The sequence below is a fragment of the Chlorocebus sabaeus genome, chromosome 2, assembly GCF_047675955.1.
Source record: "Chlorocebus sabaeus isolate Y175 chromosome 2, mChlSab1.0.hap1, whole genome shotgun sequence".
In the NCBI taxonomy this organism is placed as follows: Eukaryota; Metazoa; Chordata; class Mammalia; order Primates; family Cercopithecidae; genus Chlorocebus; species Chlorocebus sabaeus.
The window spans coordinates 66,849,442-66,870,207 of record NC_132905.1 but is presented as its reverse complement, the minus strand read 5'-3'; the positions used below and the strand labels follow the sequence as shown (position 1 = coordinate 66,870,207).

General features: G+C 51.7%; 1 protein-coding gene across 7 annotated transcripts in view; it reads right to left on the bottom strand.

The window, feature by feature from the left end:
• Positions 1–20,766, bottom strand: part of DLGAP4 (DLG associated protein 4) — a 230,765-nt gene that overhangs the window by 60,643 nt on the left and 149,356 nt on the right. Inside the window, exons 1-2 of one of the 7 annotated variants that reach the window (XM_037995031.2) lie at positions 11,907–11,950; positions 8,078–8,180 (exon numbers count right to left, since the gene is read on the bottom strand). The exons of 3 other annotated variants lie outside the window; for them this stretch is intronic. Coding sequence is in view for 1 of the 4 variants with exons in the window: in XM_007964101.3 (XP_007962292.1) it covers positions 10,851–10,881 (31 nt within the window). In the remaining 3 variants the exon portion in view is untranslated. Of the gene's footprint in view, positions 1–480; positions 834–8,077; positions 8,181–10,850; positions 11,754–11,906; positions 11,951–20,766 lie in introns of those variants that run through there. 3 more of the 7 variants (XM_037995032.2, XM_007964101.3, XM_037995033.2) reach the window with 3 other exon arrangements.

Here is a 20,766-nt window from a genome sequence, read left to right as displayed (position 1 = left end):
GGTGGCATAGTGGGATATCTCTATTTTAAAAAAATCATATTTGGTCTAGCGACAAAATTGATAACATATTTGCATTGATAAGTCTGAGAATTTCCTTAGTAAAAGCACAGGAAATAGGAACTTGAGACCCCAGCTAATCAGGTAACAGTTAATATCTGAAATACACAGGCCAACCAAAGTGGGTGTTACGATACTCTCTCACCAACTTACAGGAACCAAATTCAACTTAATAGAAGAGACAGAAGGAGCTCCCTCCTGCTGATAAAAGAAGGAGGAATCTGCAGGCCAGAGAAGGGAAGGGTCTTGCCTGAGGCCACCCATCAACTCAGTGACATAAAGAGGTAAGAAGCCAGCAGTTCCAGCTCCCCCATCCTTTGGCTTTCAGGTCATCTTGGTGCCAAAAAGAAACTATAGGAGGTAAGTGCCCACAGTGACCAAAAGTTTAAGAGTTTTCATGGTAGACAGGGCGCTGGCTCTTACCTTCAGGGAGAGTGAAATGCTCTGTGAAAGCTGGGTTTAGGAAGCCAGGACTTCTTTCCCAAGCTGACAGAGGCCCAGCTCTAGCTCAGCTCTGCCCCGGAAGGACGGAGTTTAAAAGGCCTACCTGGAACCCGGCTGGGACCACACCTACATGGGGCTGACTTCACTAGGGAACCCGTCCTACTGGCTGTCTCCCAGACAGCAGTGGGCCAGGCCAGGACGCTACTGTCTGTCTGTAGCCTGGCGCCTCTCCCTGAGGGGCCCCACCCAGTCCCTGCCCCAGTCAGGCTCCCAGAGCAAGGGTGGGAGTGGGTAGGGAAAAGGCCTGCTCCCCTCCTCATGAGGCCACCAGGGCCTGGGCCCCTCAGAGCCTCCCCTCAGCCTGGACTGGGTCTGAAGCGGCTGCTTCCTGCTTTGCTGTTTTTCTTTCACTTTGGTTTTTAACCCCGAAGTGAAACTTGACGACTGGAACAATTTGGGAAAGATGTTGAGAGTTAAGGACTAGGAGAGTCAAATGCCGGGCTTCTAATCTGAGCAGAAGTGAGCTGAGACCTGTCAAGTTCACTGGGAGACTTGGGAGGAGACCCTCAACTTCTCCAGGCTGCAGTTTTCCTGTTGATAAAATAAGAGGGAGGAACTGAGCTAGTGATTTTTTTTTTTTTTTTGAGACAGGGTCTTGCTTTGTCACCCAGGCTGGAGTGCAGTGGCACAAACAGCTCACTGCAGCCTTGACCTCCTGGGCTCAAGCAATCCTTTCGCCTCAGCCCCACAAGTAGCTAAGAGTACGGGTGTGCACCACCACACCCAGCTACTTTTTGTATTTTTTATAGAGACGGGGTCTCACTATGTTGCCCAGGCTGGTCTGGAACTCCTGAGCTCAAGTGATCCACCCGTCTTGGCTTCCCAAAGTGCAGGGATAACAGGCATGAGCCACCATGCCTGGCCCCTAGGCTAGTGATTTTAAATGTCACTTCAAACTAGAAAAAAAAAGATAGACTTCCCCTTCCTCATCTCTGCTGCCACTGGAGCTAAAACAGGAGCTGCAAAGATGATCCGCTGGGGGGGGGGCTTTTTGGGCCATCCTGTTGGCTTGGGGGAGGAGGCAAAAGCCTGCTGGCAGTGTAGACATGCTCCTGGTCTCCCTGACCACCTCTTGGATCTACCAACTGAGTTCCTTTAGTCTGCACAGGTCCTAGAGGTCCCAGCAACCTAGGGCAGAGCAAATTCAGGAAGCCCCTAAGTATGATCTTTTTTTTTTCCCCTCTCATCTTATATGTTCTTTCAACAAAAGCCCAAGTGTGATCTTGATCCCATCTCAGCACATCAAGAGGAGACACCTACCACTAGCTGCCCTAAAATTTCTAGCCAGAGGGCTGACCTGGCCATCTGCTAGGACTGACAATGGCTCACCGGGGAGCTGGTCTAGACTTCAGAATCTCTGCCGACCCTGGCATGCCCACTCTGTCTAGCTAAGACCACTGTAATTCCTGTAATTCAGATGAGGAAAACTGAGGTTCAGTGAAGGGCAGGGGTATAGCTGCCAAGCCAGGAGGATTTTTTTTTTTTTTTTGGAGATGGAGTCTTGCTCTGTCACCCAGCCTGGAGTGCAGTGGCACAATCTCAGCTCATTGAAACCTCTGCCTCCCGGGTTCAAGTGATTCTCCTGCCTCAGCCTCCTGAGTATTTGGGACTGCAGATACCTACCACCACGCCCGGCTAATTTTTGTATTTTTAGTAGAGATGGGGTTTCACCATATTGGCCAGGCTGGTCTCAAACTCCTGACCTTGTGATCTGCCTGCCTTGGCCTCTCAAAGTGCTGGGATTACAGGCGTGAGCCACCATGCCCAGCAAGGTCAGTAAATATTTGAATGAGCTCACTGGCCCCGCCGTTGCCAAGCAGGTGCAGCACAAGAGGAGCTCATGGAAGAAACAAATTTGAATCTGGGGGTGAAGGCGGGGTGCCTTTTAAAATATACACATTTTCAGAATGAAAAAGAAGGCAATTAAAAAATACATGACAAATTTTAAGTGCACAGACTCTTGAAAGAGCAATTCCGTGTGCAGGAATGGCTCCAACAGCTACACATGCACTCCTGCATGGAGACACATAGGAAAGGGTGTTTACTGCAGCACTGTTTACAGCAGCAAGACTGAGAACAAGCTAAACATCCTTGAGTAGAGGACAAACAACTGGTGGCCTATGTGTCAATGGAAAGCCACATGCTCAGGAGCAAAGGTGGCCACGAACCTGTACGTGCCCACCAAGAATAACCTGCAACAGAGACTTACATGAAAAATGCAAGGTATAGAAAAGCAGAGAGAGAATATGCCACTGTTTAAGTAATAAAAAGGGATGTTACTGACAATAGCTGCACGTGGATGCTGAGTATTTCTATAAGGAAACCTCAAGACTGGTCACAGTGATTAGGTGTCTGGGTAGGACAGGGACTAATTTTTCATTGTTTTTTTTTAACCAAGATTGAATTTTTTTAAACCAACATACAAGTATTGCTTTTTCAGTAAAAATATAACTTTTACACACACAAAAAAACCCTTCAGCAAAATGTATCCAGAGATGACTCTTCCTAGATCTCAGGCATCAGACTCCCCGGGTTGCAAGGGGAGGCAGGACCCAGGCACCCAGATTTTGAAATGTCTCCTCAGGGCTGCTGGTCTAGCCTTGTAGAACAGGCAGTCAGCCTCTGAAAGTAGACTGAGACAGACTGGACACTGTGGGGCTCTGGGGTGTGGAGGAGAGTGTCAGGGAAGACTGAGGGAAAACTTGACTTTGAGGCATAGGAAAGATTTGAAGGCAGCTTTGAATGTTGAACAGGTACAGCTGGAATGAGAGTTCCTATCAGGAAGGACAGGGGAAATTAAGTGAAACTGATAAGGGAAGGGAAGGGGAAGGAATGTCTCTCAATATGGGATCCTGGCAAGTCCCTTCCTTCCGAGGTTTGGTTCCTACTCATGGGAAAGGAAGGGGCTGGGCCAGAGTCCTTTCCAGACCTGCTATCCTAGGACCTTACTTTATTTCATCTCATTTAATATTAAAGGTGGTGGGGAGGGTCCCAAGCTCAGCACATGGCCACAGAGCTCCACACCTGTGCAGAGTGTAATTAAATATTTGGAGGCTCCAGAACATTCACACCAGGATCTTAGGTAGAGCAGCCCTTGGGCGACATCCCCCCAGGGAGAAGGAGCAGATGGCTTTCTGCTGAGAGGCCCTTCTTCACCCTGTTAATAATTAAGCCATTACTGAAAACCTCTTTTGTTACCTTTTTTTTTTTTTTTGAGACAGAGTCTTGCTCTGTTGCCCAGGCTGGAGTGCAATGGCGTGATCTTGACTCATTGCAAACTCCACCTCCCGGGTTCAAGCGATTCTCCCGCCTCAGCCTCCCAAGTAGCTGGGATTACAGGCATGTACCACCACGCTTGGCTAATTTTTGTATTTTTAGTAGAGATGGGGTTTTGCCATGTTGGCCAGGCTGGTCTCAAACTCCTGACCTCAGGTGATCTGCCCACCTCAGCCTCTCAAAGTGCTGGGATTACAGGCATGAGCCACCATACCTGGCCTCTTTTGTTACTTTGGAAGTTCAGTTTGCAGAGACTTATGCCTTGGCTTGCTTTACACCATGATGCTCCAGGCTGAGGGCTTACAGGCTGCAACAGTCTAGACCTAAGCCACAGGCCCAAACTACACGGACCTGAAGTGGAGAGGGCCCAGCATGCAGGTTAGGAGCCTGGTGGTGGATCCTGGCTAGATCTCGGTGCTGCTGCTGCTGCTGCTGCAGACTCTGGGAGGTCAGAAACTAAGTCTCTAAAGCAGCTCTGACTGTCAGTGTTTCCCCAGGGTCAGCTCACTGCTGGGCACAGAGCAGCACTTAATGAATATTTACTGAAAAAGTAGCTCAGCCACAGTGACCTTGGTCAAGCCTCTTTCTACCAGTGAACCTCAGTTTCCTCTTCTGAAAAACAAGGATGACAAGAATAGTAATACTTCCCAAAGCTGGATAAAGATCTATGGAGATAATGTATATAAAAGTACTCTGCAAATCAAAACAGGCTAAACAAATATTAAAGATCCAGAATCAACGTGCTGAAAACAAAACAAAAAGAATGAATATACGTGAGAATTAGCAAATTTACGAGAAAGCACCTGGCTCTAGATGGTCATCAAATGAATTACTACAATGGAAAGGGATGGCATACGTCACTCTAGTCCAGTGTTCCAAAGTCCAAATAGCATTTCTCAGGCCATCTCTGTTCCAAAGGAGCACAAAAATCTCTCCTCAAAACCTTTGTCCAGATTTTGGTATGAAGAACACAGTTACAGTTACAATTGTACCCTGCATACCGCTGGGCTCAGAGAGTATCTGCCAAAGCAAACTGGTATATAGATGCTGGGGTCTGCTGGAGGCAAGGGAGCAGCGGGGTGAGGGGCGCCTGGAGGCTGTGCTTGCCATGTGGTTGCTCTGCCTCATGACCAAGTTTGTGTTCAGAGGAGTGTGGGCTACACACAGAGGAGAATGACTGGCTGGGAGACCCCGGCCAAGCCACCAATCTCCTGGCTGTACACTGGGACCAACCATTGCTGCCTCCCATGGTAGCCACTCTGTAAGCACTAGTCCCCTTCCCTTTCCCTCTGTCCACTGGGGATTCCTGGCTGCAGCCTGAGAAATGGGTCCTAGGCTCCGTCACTTGGCTCTCCTGTGCGAGGCACCTTGGAGACAAGTCCCTTCCTGCCTTTGTGGGTGACTGATTACTGCAGCTGGGCCCCTCTCTGGTGGGGGCCAGCTGAGAATTCCAACAGGCTCAGTGGTGGACATGCCTAATATTGTGCTGGACATACACACGGCACAACTCCAGAAGCTTCTCACGGTCCAGTATGTAAAACTGCTGGTGTGAGGGTCCCTAGTTCCTCTGACTCTTCCACCTTGAAGGAATTCCAAACTGGCACCCTGACCTTCAGGATCCTTAGAAAGCAGGATTTGTGGGCTTTTAGGATAAATGTGCTTGCTCCTAATTAAAGGACAAGAAGGCTCAGCTCCCTTGGACCCTAAAAGCAGGAGTTCCCTTTCCAAGAAGCAGAGCTGAGCTGTGGGAAGAGCCACGGTTTGGAGACAATCGGCCTTGGGTCTGAGCTACCTTTTCCTTATCTCCAAAACAGGGATGGTAAGTCCACCGCCTCTGGCTTCTTGTACAGATTTCATGAGCCCCCTTGTGGAGCCCCTGGCGCAGAGCCAGGCAAACAGCAGGTGCACAAGAAATGTGCTCAGACTGCTACATCCTGCCCCAAACCAGCAACACCCAACATTTTCCCTTCTGGCCCATCAGGGTGATGGCCAGGCTTTCCTAAGGGAACACAAGCATTCTCTGCTACCCCAACTGGCTCTTCCTACTCCCATGGGCCCCACCCAAACCTCGCCCTCTTGTGTCATCTGGACGCCTGCAAAGCCTCCTCCCTGTTGTCATTTTTACTCATTCCAATTTATCCAGCCTGATTCATCTTCTGGAAAAAGTCCTCCAGTTGTGCTACCTCTGCTCTAAAACCTTTCATGGCTCCCCGGTGCCTCTGTTTTTCAGCTGTTTAACACTGCCTACAACCTCCTGGCTTCGACCAGATTTTCCAGCCAGAGCCCTGATGCCTCAGCAAAACTAGCACACTCACTGTTTCCCTAAATGCAAACTTATCCAGCTATGCCCTCTGCCACCTCCGCCTCCCTGGAATGTCAGCACCACCCTCTGCCTCTGCAAATCCAGCCCCCCTCAAAGGGCTCTTGTTTCCTCTGGCTCATGCTTACTACTTCTTTCTCAGACAATGCTTTTCCTCAGCAGACACTTAATTACAGACTGTCACACAGTCTCTCATAATTGCAGGCTTGTCTTCTTGTCAGACCATAAGTTCCTCAGGGCAGAGAGGCCTTGTCTGTCTATGAATCCCCATCCTCTCAGAGCCTGGCCCAGGGCTAGGAAGGCAGGGCCCAGAAAAGGAGTTGTTTTCCAAGCCTCATTCAGCTCCAGGACGAGTCCGCTTTGACCACTAGGGACCACTTCTCTTGCTTCTGTCCTGTGAGGAAACTGTTCACTGGCCAAACCAGACCTCAGGGCTCCAGTTCTCCACCTGGGGATCTAGGCCAGCGATGTACAGAGACGAGGGAGCCCGGCGCAGGGAGGCAGAGCTGTGGCTCTAGTCTTGCTCTGGGATCCTAGGCATCCCTCCCCGTCCCTGGGCCTGCTTCCGTGCTGTGGAACAACAGCCATGTTTTAGCTCTAGAATGTAGCTTGTATTTCTCTTTAAGGTAGCCTTGGTTTCTAAGAATGGGTGGGTCTGTCTATTAACACAGCTGATTCCAGCACAGGTTGAGTGAGGAAAGGCAGCCACAGTTAGGTCTGGGAAATCTGGGAACCTGAGAGAGATTCATACCACACACTTCATCAACCTCATTACATTCCTGTAAGGACTAGATTGCATTCCTGCTCAGGTGTTCAATTTGTTCAATTCCACAGCCCGCACCCTGGCCCAGTCTGACTTGACAGTGCCTGCTGCCAGGACCAAGTAGGGGAAGGGTGATTTACTTCTGAAAACCACCAATCCCCACGCAAAACAAAGCTGATGATGGTGATGACTGCCATTTCTCGAGGGGCTTTTACTACATGAGTTCTCATTTCCATCCCAATCTGACAGGGAAGAAAACTGAGGCACAGAAAGCTGACTAACCCAAGGTCACACAGCAACAAGCCAGGCTGTCATACAAACCCAGGATCCTCTCAGTTCAGCTTTTCCCAGGTCGTAGCTGACAGGCTCTCAGCACCAGCATCCTCTAGAGGGCTGGTTTAAAAACCTAGGGGCATTTGATTCCTGCCCCCAGATCTGACAAATGAGTGTGTCTAGGGATGGAGCTTTATAAAGACAAGAAACCTGAATTTTATGTATGAGAAAACTGAGGCACAGAAAGGTGACGTGATCTGCCAAGGTCATACCTTAAGCATACTCAGGAGTCCTGGTGGGACTCCAGAGCCAGCAAGGAGAGACTTCCTGGGGAAGGCGGCATTTGACAATGTGGGCCTCTAGGGGGAGAGGGTACTACAGGAGAAGAGGACAGCATTAATAAAGGCTGAAGCAGGAAAGGACAGGCAACAACTTCTCAAAGTGGCTAGGGGAAGGAATACATACATACGGAACCACAACTGCAGCTTGCCCCCAAGAGCCCATCTGAGCTTCTCGGAAGAAAGCTTGTGTGGCGTTTACAACCCGCAGGTCTCCAGCAGTGGTCCTCTGGGTGTGTCTGGTTGCTGCTCAGGATGAGAAAGCCAGGGGAGGTGGTGACTCAGTCCCCACCCAGCCTCCAAATAGCCTCCTTTTAAATTCAAGATGAGCTCAGAGACTGGGGAAATGTCAAGAAAACCCTCCTCCCAGAACAAATGGGAACAGACCCAGGGAAGGCGGCCTGAGGGGGTATGCTAACAGGCAGAACCCATAAATCTGTGGGCTGTGGAGAAGAGGCCGGGGCTCCAAGCCTGCCTGACACTGCTGTGGCTGTGGGCCCCTGAGCAGGTCCTTGTCTCTCTCTGGGCCCCTTATTTTTCATTCACCTGTGAAACAGGGAGAACTCCACTGGCTTCTGACTTCCAGGCCTGTTGGTGGAGAACAATGGTCGGGAAAGAGCCTGGCTGATTACACAATGCCTCACACAGCCTGGGAGAAATGAGAAGATCACTCCTATTACTATTAGAATAGTCACAGGTGCTTTCCTAGTTGCCTGAACCTCAACCACAGGGCGTGGGGGGAGGGAGAGACTGGGCTTCTGTCTAGTTCCTACAAAGAGAAAAGTCACCCAGATGTTTTTGGGAAGGGAAAGTTCACATTTATTAAGTGCCTACTGTGTACTATATTTTAAAAAATACATAATCTCATTTAATCCTCATCATAATCCTGTGGTATAAATCTTGAGTCCAGATAAGAAAACTGAAGCTCAAAGAAATAATTTGCCCAAGATTACAAACACAGTGATTGACGGAGACTGATTAAAACCAGGCATTTGTGGTTCTGAAACCCAGAGTTTCTACTCTCTGGAACAGTTTTTTTTTTTTTTTTTTTTTTTTGAGACGGAGTTTTGCTTTTGTCACCCATGCTGGAGTGCAATGGCCCGATCTCAGCTCACTGCAACCTTCGCCTCCCAGGTTCAAATGATTCTCCTGCATCAGCCTCCCAAGTAGCTGGGATTACAGGTGTGTGCCACTACGCCCGGCTAATTTTTGTATTTTTAGTAGAGGCGGGGTTTCACCATGTTGGTCAGGCTGATGTCGAACTCCTGACCTCCAGTGATCCGCCTGCCTCGGCCTCCCAAAGTGTTGGGATTAGAGGCGTGAGTCACTGCGCCCGGTTGACAGGGTCTCATTTTGTTATCCAGGTTGGAGTGCGGTGGCACGATCTCAGCTCACTGCAGTCTCAACCTCCTGACCTTCTGGATTCAAGCTATCCTCCTGCCCCAGCCTCCTCCAAGTAACTGGGAATACAAGTGCATGCCACCATACCCAGCTAATTTTTGTATTTTTTGGAGCAACAGGGTTTTGCCCTGTTGCCCAAGCTGGTCTCGAACTCCTGAGGTCAAGTGACCCGCCTGCCTTGGCCTCCCAAAGTGCTGGGATTACAGGAGTGAGCCGCTGCTCACACAATTCTTGAGGGATTCCATGATTTCAGAATCAGTCTTAGGATTAGGAATGTTATTACCATTTTATGGATTAGGAAGCTGAAGCCCAAAGGAAAGTGACATCCCTAAAAGTGGGTGAGATGTGGGGACTGGGATCCTGCACCCCTCACTTCCAGGCCAGGGACCAAGCCCTTCTTCTTTCCCACTGCGAGTAGCTGAAGTAAAGCACCAAGCACAGGGCACACAGTAAAAAGGTCAAAGGATGTTAGAGATTGTCATTATACACCAGGGGCAGGTGATAACAGCATGACAGTGACTTCTTCAGAGGCAGTGCCATGGAACAGGACCCAGAAGTCCTGGCTCAACCCTCTGTGGGTCCTTGGTCCTTCTGGCCTCATCTCTTCATCTGTAAGACAAGGCGCTTGAACAGCTGATCTCATTCTCTGCACCAAAGTTCTAGAACATCCTAAGCTCCTTGACAGAAAACCCCAGCTCTCTGCAGAGCCTCTCTCAGCTGAGGCCTTTGTTCCCCTCCTCTGCAGGGGAAGCAGGAAAAGCAGCCAAGGCTCACAACTACAAAGTGACTTTATTCCAAGTGCCACTGTCCAAGCAGGGCCCACCCTTAAACAACAATGGGATGGAACATGGAAAATCCAACTGTCCCCCAGCACAGACATCCCGATGGGCACGCCCACCTATCTTTACAAACGGACTAACAAAGAGCAAGCAGGATTGGGGCCTGAATTAAGAAACAGCCGTCTCCCTGCTCTATTGGAAGGGCAGGTGCATTCCCTAATAACCAGGAGGCAGTGGGGAGGAGGTTAAAGAGCCTTGGACTGTAGTGTCCTAGGCCTGGATCCCTGTCCCAGCTCTGGCAGGAGCGAGCCAGCTGTTTATCCTTGGGCAAGCTCCTCTCCCTCGATGGGGTTGTTTAAAGACAAGCTGACAGTTCACAAAGCATGCCTACAGATGTTTCATTTGATCGTCATGACAACCCTGTGAGGCCAGCACAATCATCCACTTTTTACAGATGGAGAAACTGACACTTAGAGAGGACAAGGGTCTCACTCAAGGTTACACAACTTGAACCTGGCAGAACCAAGGCCCCAGAGGTTAGACTGCCAAAGCCAATCCTCGGGGTGGTCAGATTAAGAAGTCCTCTCCCTGCTCATCCTGAATCGAGTCTCAGCAAGATCCAGGCAGCACAGACCTTTGTTCACTTGCCCACTCTGGTGTTCTGCAAAGTTCTGGCCATGAACCCCACAACCTAGCTGCCTAGGAGGCTGACCACCGCCCCAAACCCCCCCTGCGAAATTTCATTACTCAAGCTGGCAAGAACGCAGCCCCCACACCCAGCCGGGGCTAAATAAACGTCCAAATGATATCACATCCTGCCGACTCCAAAATAGCCCGGCCTGCCCACAAGCGATCACAAAGTGCCAGGCCATGCGGGGCCAAGTGGGCAGGGATGCCCAGCCCGTGGTGCCCTCCACACACTCAAGCAACTAAAGCAGAAGCCTCAGAGCAGGAAGGCCCCCCACTCCCTCCTCCGCCAGACAGCCTGGCCCCTCCTTCCTCCCCCCCCCACTTTGTGGGAGGCCCCAGAGCCCCCTTGCCCCAGCGCCAGCCCTTGCCCCAGCGCCAACCCCATGGAGCCTCGGCCGCGGCCAGCCTGCGGGCCAACTCCGGCCCGACCCGGACACCCCACCACTCACATTGCTTCAAGAGCTCCAGACACAAAGCCATGAGGGCCGGATGGGGGTCAGAGACCCAGAGACCCGGCAAAGATAGAAAAAGGGAGAGGGAGACAGGGAGCAGAGAGAAGGGGAGACAGGGGGCTGGGGCAGAAAAAGCAAGGGGGGGACCAAGGGCCCCAGGCAAAGAAGCAGGCTCAAAGAAGGACCTTCAGCGCAAGAGACACAGAGTGGTGAGACCACCGAAACAGATGTCGCGACACAGAGGGGCAGGGAGAGCAAAGCAGGGGACCCCGATCCCAAAAAGTGGGGATGCTCGGAGACCTGAGAGAGAACAAGGAGAGACAGCGACAGGCGACAAACCAGGGGAAAGCAGAGAAGGGCTCCTGAAGTCAGGGAGCTGAGGACATACTGGGGGGGGTCCCAAGGAGAAAGACCCCAAGGGACCTAGGAGCTCCCAGTGGATATGGGGAATACCCAGAAGAGGGAAAGCCCAGGGGGAATGGGGGCTCAGAGGAGGCGAGACCCCAGCTATTTGGGGTGCAGAACCCCCAAAGGATGTGCAAGAAGCTCACGGGGAACCCTTGGGGAGAGTGGAAGGTGTTCTCAAGGGGAGCCGCAAAAGATCTGGGGGTGCTCTGAGGGGGAGTCCCGAAGAATCGGGTCGCCCAGAAAGGGCGGCTCTGAGGGCTGAAGAGCGCTCTGAGAAGGGGACCGGAGATGGGGAGCGAGGGAGGGGCTGCGGGGGAGCGCGAGGGCAGAGACAAAGAGACAGCGAGCCGGGGAGAGACAAAGCGGGCGGAGCGGGGACACGGGCCGGAGGACTAGCGGCTGGACAGAAGGACGGAAGCGCTGACGGACGAACGAACGGACAGACGGGGAAGAGGGCGGGGGCGGGGCAGGGCCGGGTCGGGCGGGGGCGGCGCCCGTCTCCTCGCGGGGCCGCGGCTGCTCCGGGCGGCGCTGGGCGGGCCCCGGGCGTCCGGGCTGAGGAGGCGGCGGCGACGACGTGGACCGGACAGACGGACGGAGTGACGGACGGACTGGCGGCAGCTGCGGCCAGCGGCGGGCACTCACCCTCCTCCCTCACGCAGCCCGGCCCGAGGCTCCGGTTTTGTACGCCCGAGGGGCGGGGCCTCCGGGTTAAAGCCCCGCGCCTGCCCCGCCCCGCCCCGCCCCCCGCGTCAGCCGCGCGCGCGTCGCCAGGGACTCCCGGGCCGGGTGGGGGCGCGCGCAGCCCGCTTGGCACGTGGCCCGCCGCTCGCAGCCGGGCTGGTGCGCAGGCGCGCGGGCCGCCGCGTCCGGCCCACGCCCAGGCCGGGCGGCCCAGGAAAGGAGCGCGCGCCCACGTCGGCACGCGCATGCCCGAGGACGGGGGGCTCCGCCCCTCAAACCGCCTAGCCAAACCGGTTCCAGCTGGAACGCGACGCATGCTCTGTGCGGGAGGTGGACCGAGGCGGGAGTTCCCACCAGTTCACCCCGGCGACACCTCGCTGTAAGGGGGGAAACCGAGGCTCCGAGGAAGCTGCCCGAGGTGGCCCTCTCATCCCTGCATAGTCAGATTGACCCTCCGATCCTGGCTGCTCTGCGTCCTAGGTGTTTCTAGCTGTCCTCGCCACTGCATCCTTCCTTTTGCTTTGCTAACCCAGAGTGCTAGAGATTGGGTTCCAATCCCGGCTCCGCCTCTGGAGGCCTGTGTGATTTTGAACAACATCCGCATTCAACCTCCCTGAGCTTTCCATTCCTCCTGCGTAAAATAAAACAAGCACACCTACGATCTCATGGAGGGCAAAGTGACCACCAGCTCGAGCCCGATTGGCAGGAGGTGGTGTCTTCACACCTCCTTGCCTTCCCGGTTGCTGGCTTCTACCCCGTGAGTCCCCTCTCCTCAGTGAATCCAGGTCCTGTCACTGCCTTGTGGGCCTCATCTCTCCAGGCCGCACCTATGGTAGGTCTGCTAGACGCAGACCCAACTCTTGTTCATGATCTGCCTTGCTGGGTGACCTAGGCAAGTCCTTCCCTTTCTCGCATCTGTTTTCCAAAAAATGGAGACAAGAATTTTTGACATATCAAAATATTTTGAGGACTGGCGAAGATGGTAATATTTCCAATACCACTGTCATGGTTTTTGCATTAAGGTGTAAAAATAATAAATGGAACTGAGGGTTAGCCAACCATTTTGAATCCAGGCACTGTGCTAAGCACTTTGAAGGTCATAGTTTACTTCATCCTCAGTCACTTATGCTACGCCTGTACTATTCACTTTAAGTTGGTTATTTTTATTTTTTATAGAGACAATAAAAGCCTGTTGCTCATGCTGGTCTTGAACTCCTGGGCTCAAGCGATCCTCCCACCTCGGCCTCCCAAAGTGTTGAGATTACAGGTGTGAGCCAAGGTTGATTTACTTAGGAAAAAAATAAGGTACATTTGTTATGGGCCCGGACGACCCAAGGCAGCACATACAGCACAGGATGAAATATCATTATTCCACCTCCATCTCCACCCTCCCAAATTCAATAACACACTCCCTGTGTGACCTTGAACAAGTCCCTTTCCCTCTCTGGGACTCACCAGCCCTATCTGTTCCCTGGAGAGAAACTGGACCAAGGCAAGATTTTTCAAACTGTGGACCATGATTGACACCCTGAATAGAGATCACTGGGGGCACCAATTGAAAAGCAGATTCTGGGCCGAGTGTGGTGGCTCACGCCTGTGATCCCAGCACTTTGGGAGGCCGAGGCGGGTGGATCACAAGGTCAGGAGTTCAAGACCAGCCTGGCCAACATGGTGTAAACTCCATCTCTACTAAAAATACAAAAATCAGCCAGGCATGGTGGTGCGCGCCTGTAGTCCCAACTATTCGGGAGGCTGAGGCAGGAGAATAGCTTGAACCTGGGAGGCAGAGGTTGCAGTGAGCCGAGATCATACCACTGCACTCCAGCCTGGGTGACAGAGCAAGACTCTGTTCAAAAAAAAAAAAAAGAAAAAGAAAAAAGAAAAGAAAAGCAGACTCAGGCCAGGCATGGTGGCTCATACCTGTAATCCCAACACTTCAAGAGGCTGAGATGGGAGGATCACTTGAGCCCAGGAGTTTAAGACCAGCCTGGGCCGGGCGCTGTGGCTCGCACCTGTAATCCCAGCACTTTGGGAGGCCAAGGCAGGCGGATCACCTGAGGTCGGGAGTTCAAGACCAGCCTCACCAATATGGAGAAACCCTGTCTCTACTAAAAATACAAAATTAGCCGGGCATGGAGGCACATGTCTGTAATCTCAGCTACTTGAGAGGCTGAGGCAGGAGAATCCTTTGAACCTGGGAGGTAGAGGTTGTGGTGAGCTGAGATTGCGCCACTGCACTCCAGCCTGGGCAACAAGAGTGAAACTTCGTCTCAAAAAAATAAATTATTAAAAAAAGACCAGCCTGGGCAACATAGGGAGACCCTGTCTCTACAAAAATTTAAAAATTGGGGCCGGGTGCGGTGGCTCACGCCTGTAATCCCAGCACTTTGGGAGGCCGAGACGGGCAGATCACGAGGTCAGGAGATCAAGACCATCCTGGCTAACACGGTGAAACCCCGTCTCTACTAAAAATACAAAAAATTAGCTGGGTGCGGTGGCGGGCGCCTGTAGTCCCAGCTACACGGGAGGCTGAGGCAGGAGAATGGCGTGAACCCGGGAGGCGGAGCTTGCAGTGAGCCGAGATCAAGCCACCACACTCCAGCCTGGGTGACAGAGCGAGACTCCGTCTCAAAAAAAAAAAAAAATTAGCTGGGTGTGGTGGCATGTGCCTGTGGTTCCTCAGCTTCTCAGGGAGCTGAGGTGGGAGGATTGCTTGGGCCCAGGAGGTCAAAGCTGCAGTGAGCTGTGATCGTGCCATGGCACTCCAATTTGGGTGACAGAGTGAGACACTGTCTCAAAAACAGGGACAGGGAAGAGTAAGGATCCATATACTCAGCACACAGTAGGCACTCGATTAATCAGGCATGTCCTAGTCCCAGGCTTGGTGGACCCCAGACAGGAAGCCTGCCTTTGGCCCAGCATCCTCTGTGGAGAGGCGCCTGTTCCAGCAGTAGGGAATTTTGGTTCCTCATTACTCACTCTAGGGAGGCCCCCTGGGTCCTCCCATTATTCTCTGACCCTATGACCCCTGTCCTGACCTCACTGTCACTTACCTAGACCACTGCACCAAGCTGTGAGGGGCCTCTCAGCCTCTAATCCATCCTGCCCATGTTGCTAGAGGACTTCCCCTGCAAGTCCTGCAACACACCTTCATCACCCATGCTTGTACTCTTTACCAGGACTGGGTGGCTCCCACGCACAGGGGACAATGGAGAACTCAGGGCTTTGAAGTCAGGCACACCCGGGTAGGAAACAGCTCCCTGACCTACACGCTGGGTGATTTGACCTTGATAGATAATCACCTTCTCTAGGCTGACATTTGTGAAATATCTGTAAATGTGTGTGCGTGTGTGTGTGTGTGTGTGCACGTGCATGTTGGGATAAGTGGGATAGATCAGGAATTGCAGATGTATGTAACTCTTCTAGCTACAGCAGACATCGCGAATTGATGGTGGCACCTTTCTTTGCTTAACCAAATCTCAGAACTGAGCTCCAGGGATCAGAGATGACACGTGGTTGAAGTCCATTTGCAATCTCTGGACATGATGGTCTTTGAATTTCCTCTTAGCCCTGACACTGTGGGGACTAGATGGGTTGGGCTGACAAGAGCCTGTGGTGGAGTAAGGGGACGGGTGGGCCCAGGGTAGGGTTGGAGGACAGGGTTGACTGGAGGGTTGACTGTGTACTGCAATTTTATCAATCTCCCTTCCTGTATATGGAGTGTGGGGGTGTGGTTAGGGGTAGGAGGGGAGTCAGTCAGAGAAGAAGCTGGGGGATGGAAGATGGGACAAAGCGGGGCAGGCATAGCAGCTGGTGACCGGATTGTCACAGATGGGAGGTACCCGTGGGTCCCCAAACCAAGGCCTCACAACACAGATAGAGACTTTGAGGCCCAGGGAAGCCAGGGAAGGGCAGGAGCCCACTCAGAGTGACACAGATCTCAGGGTCTCTGAGCAAGGAGCAAGGGTGGTTCCCAGGCCTGGAGCCCATCCCAGCTCAGCCTAGAGCCACAAGCACTGTCAGGGAATGAGCCCAAGTGTGTGTGCCTGTGTGCTTGCACACACTCAGGTGCAGAGAATGCAGCTGGCAGGAATGGGGGTACACCCTGCAGCCCACCACCGTGCCTGCCCAGGCCCCTGGCTGCCATCACAGCCTCCCTGTGATTCAGAGGGAGTGGGAGAGACACAGAAAGGGAGGAAGGGAGGAGGGCGAGAAACTGAGAGGGAAGGAAGGCAGAGAGGGTGGGAGGGAGAAGCAGAGAACTGAGGGAGACAGACAGAAGGCAAAGATGGTGGGGGGAGAAAGAGGAAGAGGAAGGGAGGGTAAGCTGGAAGAAAGAGAGGGAGACGGGCAGAGTAAGAGGAGGGAGGGAGGAGGAGGGAGGCTGTTCTCCTTCTTTTTCTCAGAGGCATAGAGAGAGAAGAGGCAGGAGGGGGCAGACTGGGGAGTGATGGCACCCCCAGACCCCCTTCTAGATAGGTCTTTTGGCTGGGGAGGGGCACGCATCCACAGCGGCTGCTTCTCCCACCATTCCAGCTAGAGTTGACCCCGCCTGCCAGTCACCTGCCAGAGCTATTTCTGGAATGTGGAATCTGGGTCAGACAGGGGGAGGGAGAAGGGGACAGCAGTAGTGGCACTGGCAGTGGGGAATTGGCCAGGCACATGTGGGTGGGTGGGCAGGAAGGCAGCTCCTCACCCTGCCCATGCCCTGCTTGAGAGGGGCTCTCACTGCCTCAAAACTGCCGCTCCCCCACATCTACCCACTGGCCTGCACAGATGCCTCTGTGAGAGGGACAGAGCCTTCATGCCCCTCAGCAGTGTAAGGGCTCAGAACAGCCCTGGGGGTGGGGACAGGACCTGATTGCTCACTCCTTGGAGACAGATGCTGAGGAGTAAGGGGGCAGCCTTCTGAGCAGGGGTGACCCTGCAGGGACACAGTGGCTGGATGTGCAGTGGTGAGGATGTGCCTGTGTGTGCTGGTGTTCGTCTGTGGAGGGAGTGATTTTGGGCAGGCTCGCCATATATGGTTGTACAAGTTTTATACTGATCAAGGATGCTACATATTGGGGGGGGGAGCCATTCACCCACAGACATAATTTAATTATATAATTATTATGACAAATTTCTGGCAAATGAAAGTAAAGGACCTTATTCCAATAAAAAGTGTGACATGACAGTTTTTCAACAGATGGCAGTTAAGTGTCTTAAGGAGTGCCCTTTCTTTCTTTCTTTCTTTTTTTTTTTTTTTTGAGAGAGAGTCTCGCTCTGTCACCCAGGCTGGAGTGTAATGGCGCAATCTCGGCTCACTGCAACCTCTGCCTCCTGGGTTCAAGTGATTCTCCTGCCTCAGCCTCCCGAGTAACTGGGATTATAGGTGCCCAGCTAATTTTTGTATTTTTAGTAAAGACGGGGTTTTGCCATGTTGGCCATTCTGGTCTTGAACTCCTGACCTCAGGTGATCGACCCACCTCGGCCTCCCAAAGTGCTGGGATTACAGGTGTGAGCCACCATGCCCAGCCTCTTTTTTTCTTTTTCTTTTCTTTCTTTCTTTTTTTTTTTGAGACGGAGTCTCACTCATATCGCCCAGGCTGGAGTGCAATGGCGCGATCCCAACTCACTGCAACCTCAGCCTCCTGGGTTCAAGTGATTCTTCTGCCTCAGCCTCCAGAGTAGCTGGGATTATAGGCGCCCGCCACCACGCCCAGCTAATTTTTGTATTTTTAGCAGAGACAGGGTTTCACCATGTTGGCCAGGCTGGTCTCGAACTCCTGACCTCAGGTGATCCACCCACCTTGGCCTCCCAAAGTGTTGGGATCACAGGTGTGACCCACCGTGCCCCGCCTCTTTTTTCTTTTTTTAAAGACAGGGTCTCATTCTGTTATCCAGGCTGGAGTACAGTGTCATGATCATGGCTCACTGCAGCCCGACCTCCCAGGCTTAAGCAAATCCCACCTCAGCCTCCCAAGCAGCTGCGATCACCATGCCCAGCTAATGTTTTTATTTTGTAGAGACAGGTTCTCACTATGTTGCCCAGGCTGGTCTTGAACTCCTAGGCTCAAGTGATCCTCCCACCTTGGTCTCCCAAAGCATTGGGATTATGGGTATGAGCCACTGCACCCAGCCTCTGTTTCTTTTTAGACAGGGTTTTGCACTGTCACCCAGGCTGAAGTGCAGTGGCTAACTAAAAAAATTTTTTTGTAGAGATGGAGTCTCACTATGTTGCTGAGGCTGGTCTTGAACTTCTGGCCTCAAGAGATCCTCCCACCTCAGCCTCTGAAAGTGCTGGGATTATAGCACCATGCTCAGCACTGTACCTGGCCTGAGCTTGCTCCTGTTGGATGCATTTGTTAAAGACTTACAAGACAAAGGAGCCGAGCATAGTGGCTCATGCCTGTAATCCCAGCACTTTGGGAGGCCAGGGCAGGCGTATCACTTGAGGTCAAGAGTTCGAAACCAGCCTGGCCAACATGGTGAAACCCCCGTCTCTACTAAAAATACAAAAATTAGCCAGGCACGGTGGTGCATGCGTGCGGACCCAGATACTTGGGAGGCTGAGGCAGGAGAATGACTCGAACCTGGGAGGCGGAGGTTGTCGTTAGCCGAGATCATGCCATTGCACTCCAGCCTGAGTGACAGAGGGAGACTCTGCCTCAAAAAAAAAAACAACAAAAAAAAGACTTACACAAGAAAAAGGCCAAGCACAGTGGCTCACGCCTGTAATCCCAACACTTTGGGAGGCCAAGGCGGGTAGATCACCTGAGGTCAGACGTTCAAGACCAGCCTAGCCAACATGATATATGAAACCCCATCTTTACTAAAAATACAAAAGTTAGCTGGGTATGGTGGCACACCCCTGTAATCCCATCTCTTTGGGAGGCTAAGGCAGGAGAATGGCTTGAATTCAGGAAGTAGAGATTGCAGTGAGTTGAGATTGTGCACTTCAGCCTGGACAACAGAGCAAGACTCTGTCTTAAAAAAAAAAAAAAAGATTTATAAGAAAAGGAGGAACTCAAAAGAAATAGCTAGGCCAAGTGCCATGGCTCACACCTGTAATCCCAGGACTTTTACAAGGCCAAGGTGGGAGGATCACTTGAGCCCAGGAGTTCAAGACCAGCCTGGTAGAACATAAGGAGACCCCATCTCTACAAGAAATTTAAAAATTAGCCAGGCATGGTACTGCATGCCTCTGGTCCCAGGTATTCAGGAGGCTGAAGCAGAAGGATCACTTGAGCCCGGGAGGTCGAGGCTATGGTGAGCTATGACCGTGCCACTGCACCCATGCCTGGGTAACACATGGAGATCCTGTCTGAAAAAGTAAAAAATAGCCGATTTTCAAGGAGTGTTTAGAGGAAAGGGAAGGAGACCAGAACTTGCTTAGTTGGAAAATAAATTTGTCAACTCCAGCCCCTCCAGACAGTAAACCATTCTCAAATTAAGATACAGCTTCATTGGGCATGGTGGCTCACACCTGTAATTCCAGCACTTTGGGAGGCCGAGGCAGGCGGATTACCTGAGGTCAGGAGTTTGAGACCAGCCTGACCAACATGGAGAAACCCTATCTCTATTAAAAATACAAAATTAGCTGGGCGTGGTATTGCATGCCTGTAATCCCAGCTACTTGGGAGGCTGAGGCAGGAGAATTGCTTGAACCCAGGAGGCAGAGGTTGCGATGAGCTGAGATCGCGCTATTGTACTCCAGCCTGGGCAACAAGAGCAAAACTCAAAAAAAAAAAAAAAAAGATACATCCTCAGGGCAAAGATCAAACCAAGGTCATGGCCAGTTAAAATGCAGTATGTGAACAGGATCAAATCAAGGTGTGGTTATAATATCTCTTATTAACACTCTAAAAATATTAGAGCCAGGCGTAGTGGCTCACACTTGTAATCCCAGCACTTTGTGAGGCTGAGGCGGGTAGATCACTTGAGGTCAGGAGTTCGACACCAGCCTGGCCAACATGGTGAAACCCTGTCTCTACTAAAAATACAAAAATTAGCCAGGCGTGGTGGCGCACACCTCTAGTCCCAGCTACTTGGGAGGCTGAGGCATGATAATTGCTTGAACCTGAGAGGTGGAGGTTGCGGTGAGCCAAGATTGCACCACTGCACTCCAGCTTGGGCGACAGAGAGACAGACTCTGTCTCAATCAATCAATCAATCAATCAATCAAGATACCAGGTAGCAGATGCTATTATCTGGTCAAAAGGGCCTACAAAAGCTTAAGGGCATGGTCCCACAGAAGCCCAAAGTAAGCATCAAGTCAAGAGAGAGGCAGGACTCAAAAACAATTATGGGTGTGGCTTTTGGCACTTGAAGTTACAAGGAATCAAATACATAGAAAACTCATCAAATGTTTGAGGTAGGTGCATGGGTAAGATTGACCAGCTTAGGCTAAAGGTAGTAAGACCATTCAAGATGTAAAAGACATCTAGTTCCCTAACTTTCTTTAGGAAGGAAGCAAGCTAAGAAAGGTGTTCCACTGCCCAAGGCTATATTCTCCAAGTTCTCTTTAGAAGTGGCCAAAAATGCTGATGGAGAAGTAAGGGCTTTCAGAGAGCAGAACCAAGAGTTATGGAGAACAACAGACTAGAAAATCAACCCCAGGGAGAACTTGGACCTAATCAACAAATCTTAACGCATTTGCCCAACAGTTGCTCAGGACTTCAGAATTGCTGTGAATCAGTAGGTCTCTGAATCTCCATTTTCCCCTTTTCTGAACAGGAGTGTTAACTGCAGTTATCCTGTCCCTGTTTCACCAGTGTATGCTGTGTGGTTGGGAGGGTTAGACTGTGGGGTAGATAAGTAGTTTCTTTAAAAAATTAAG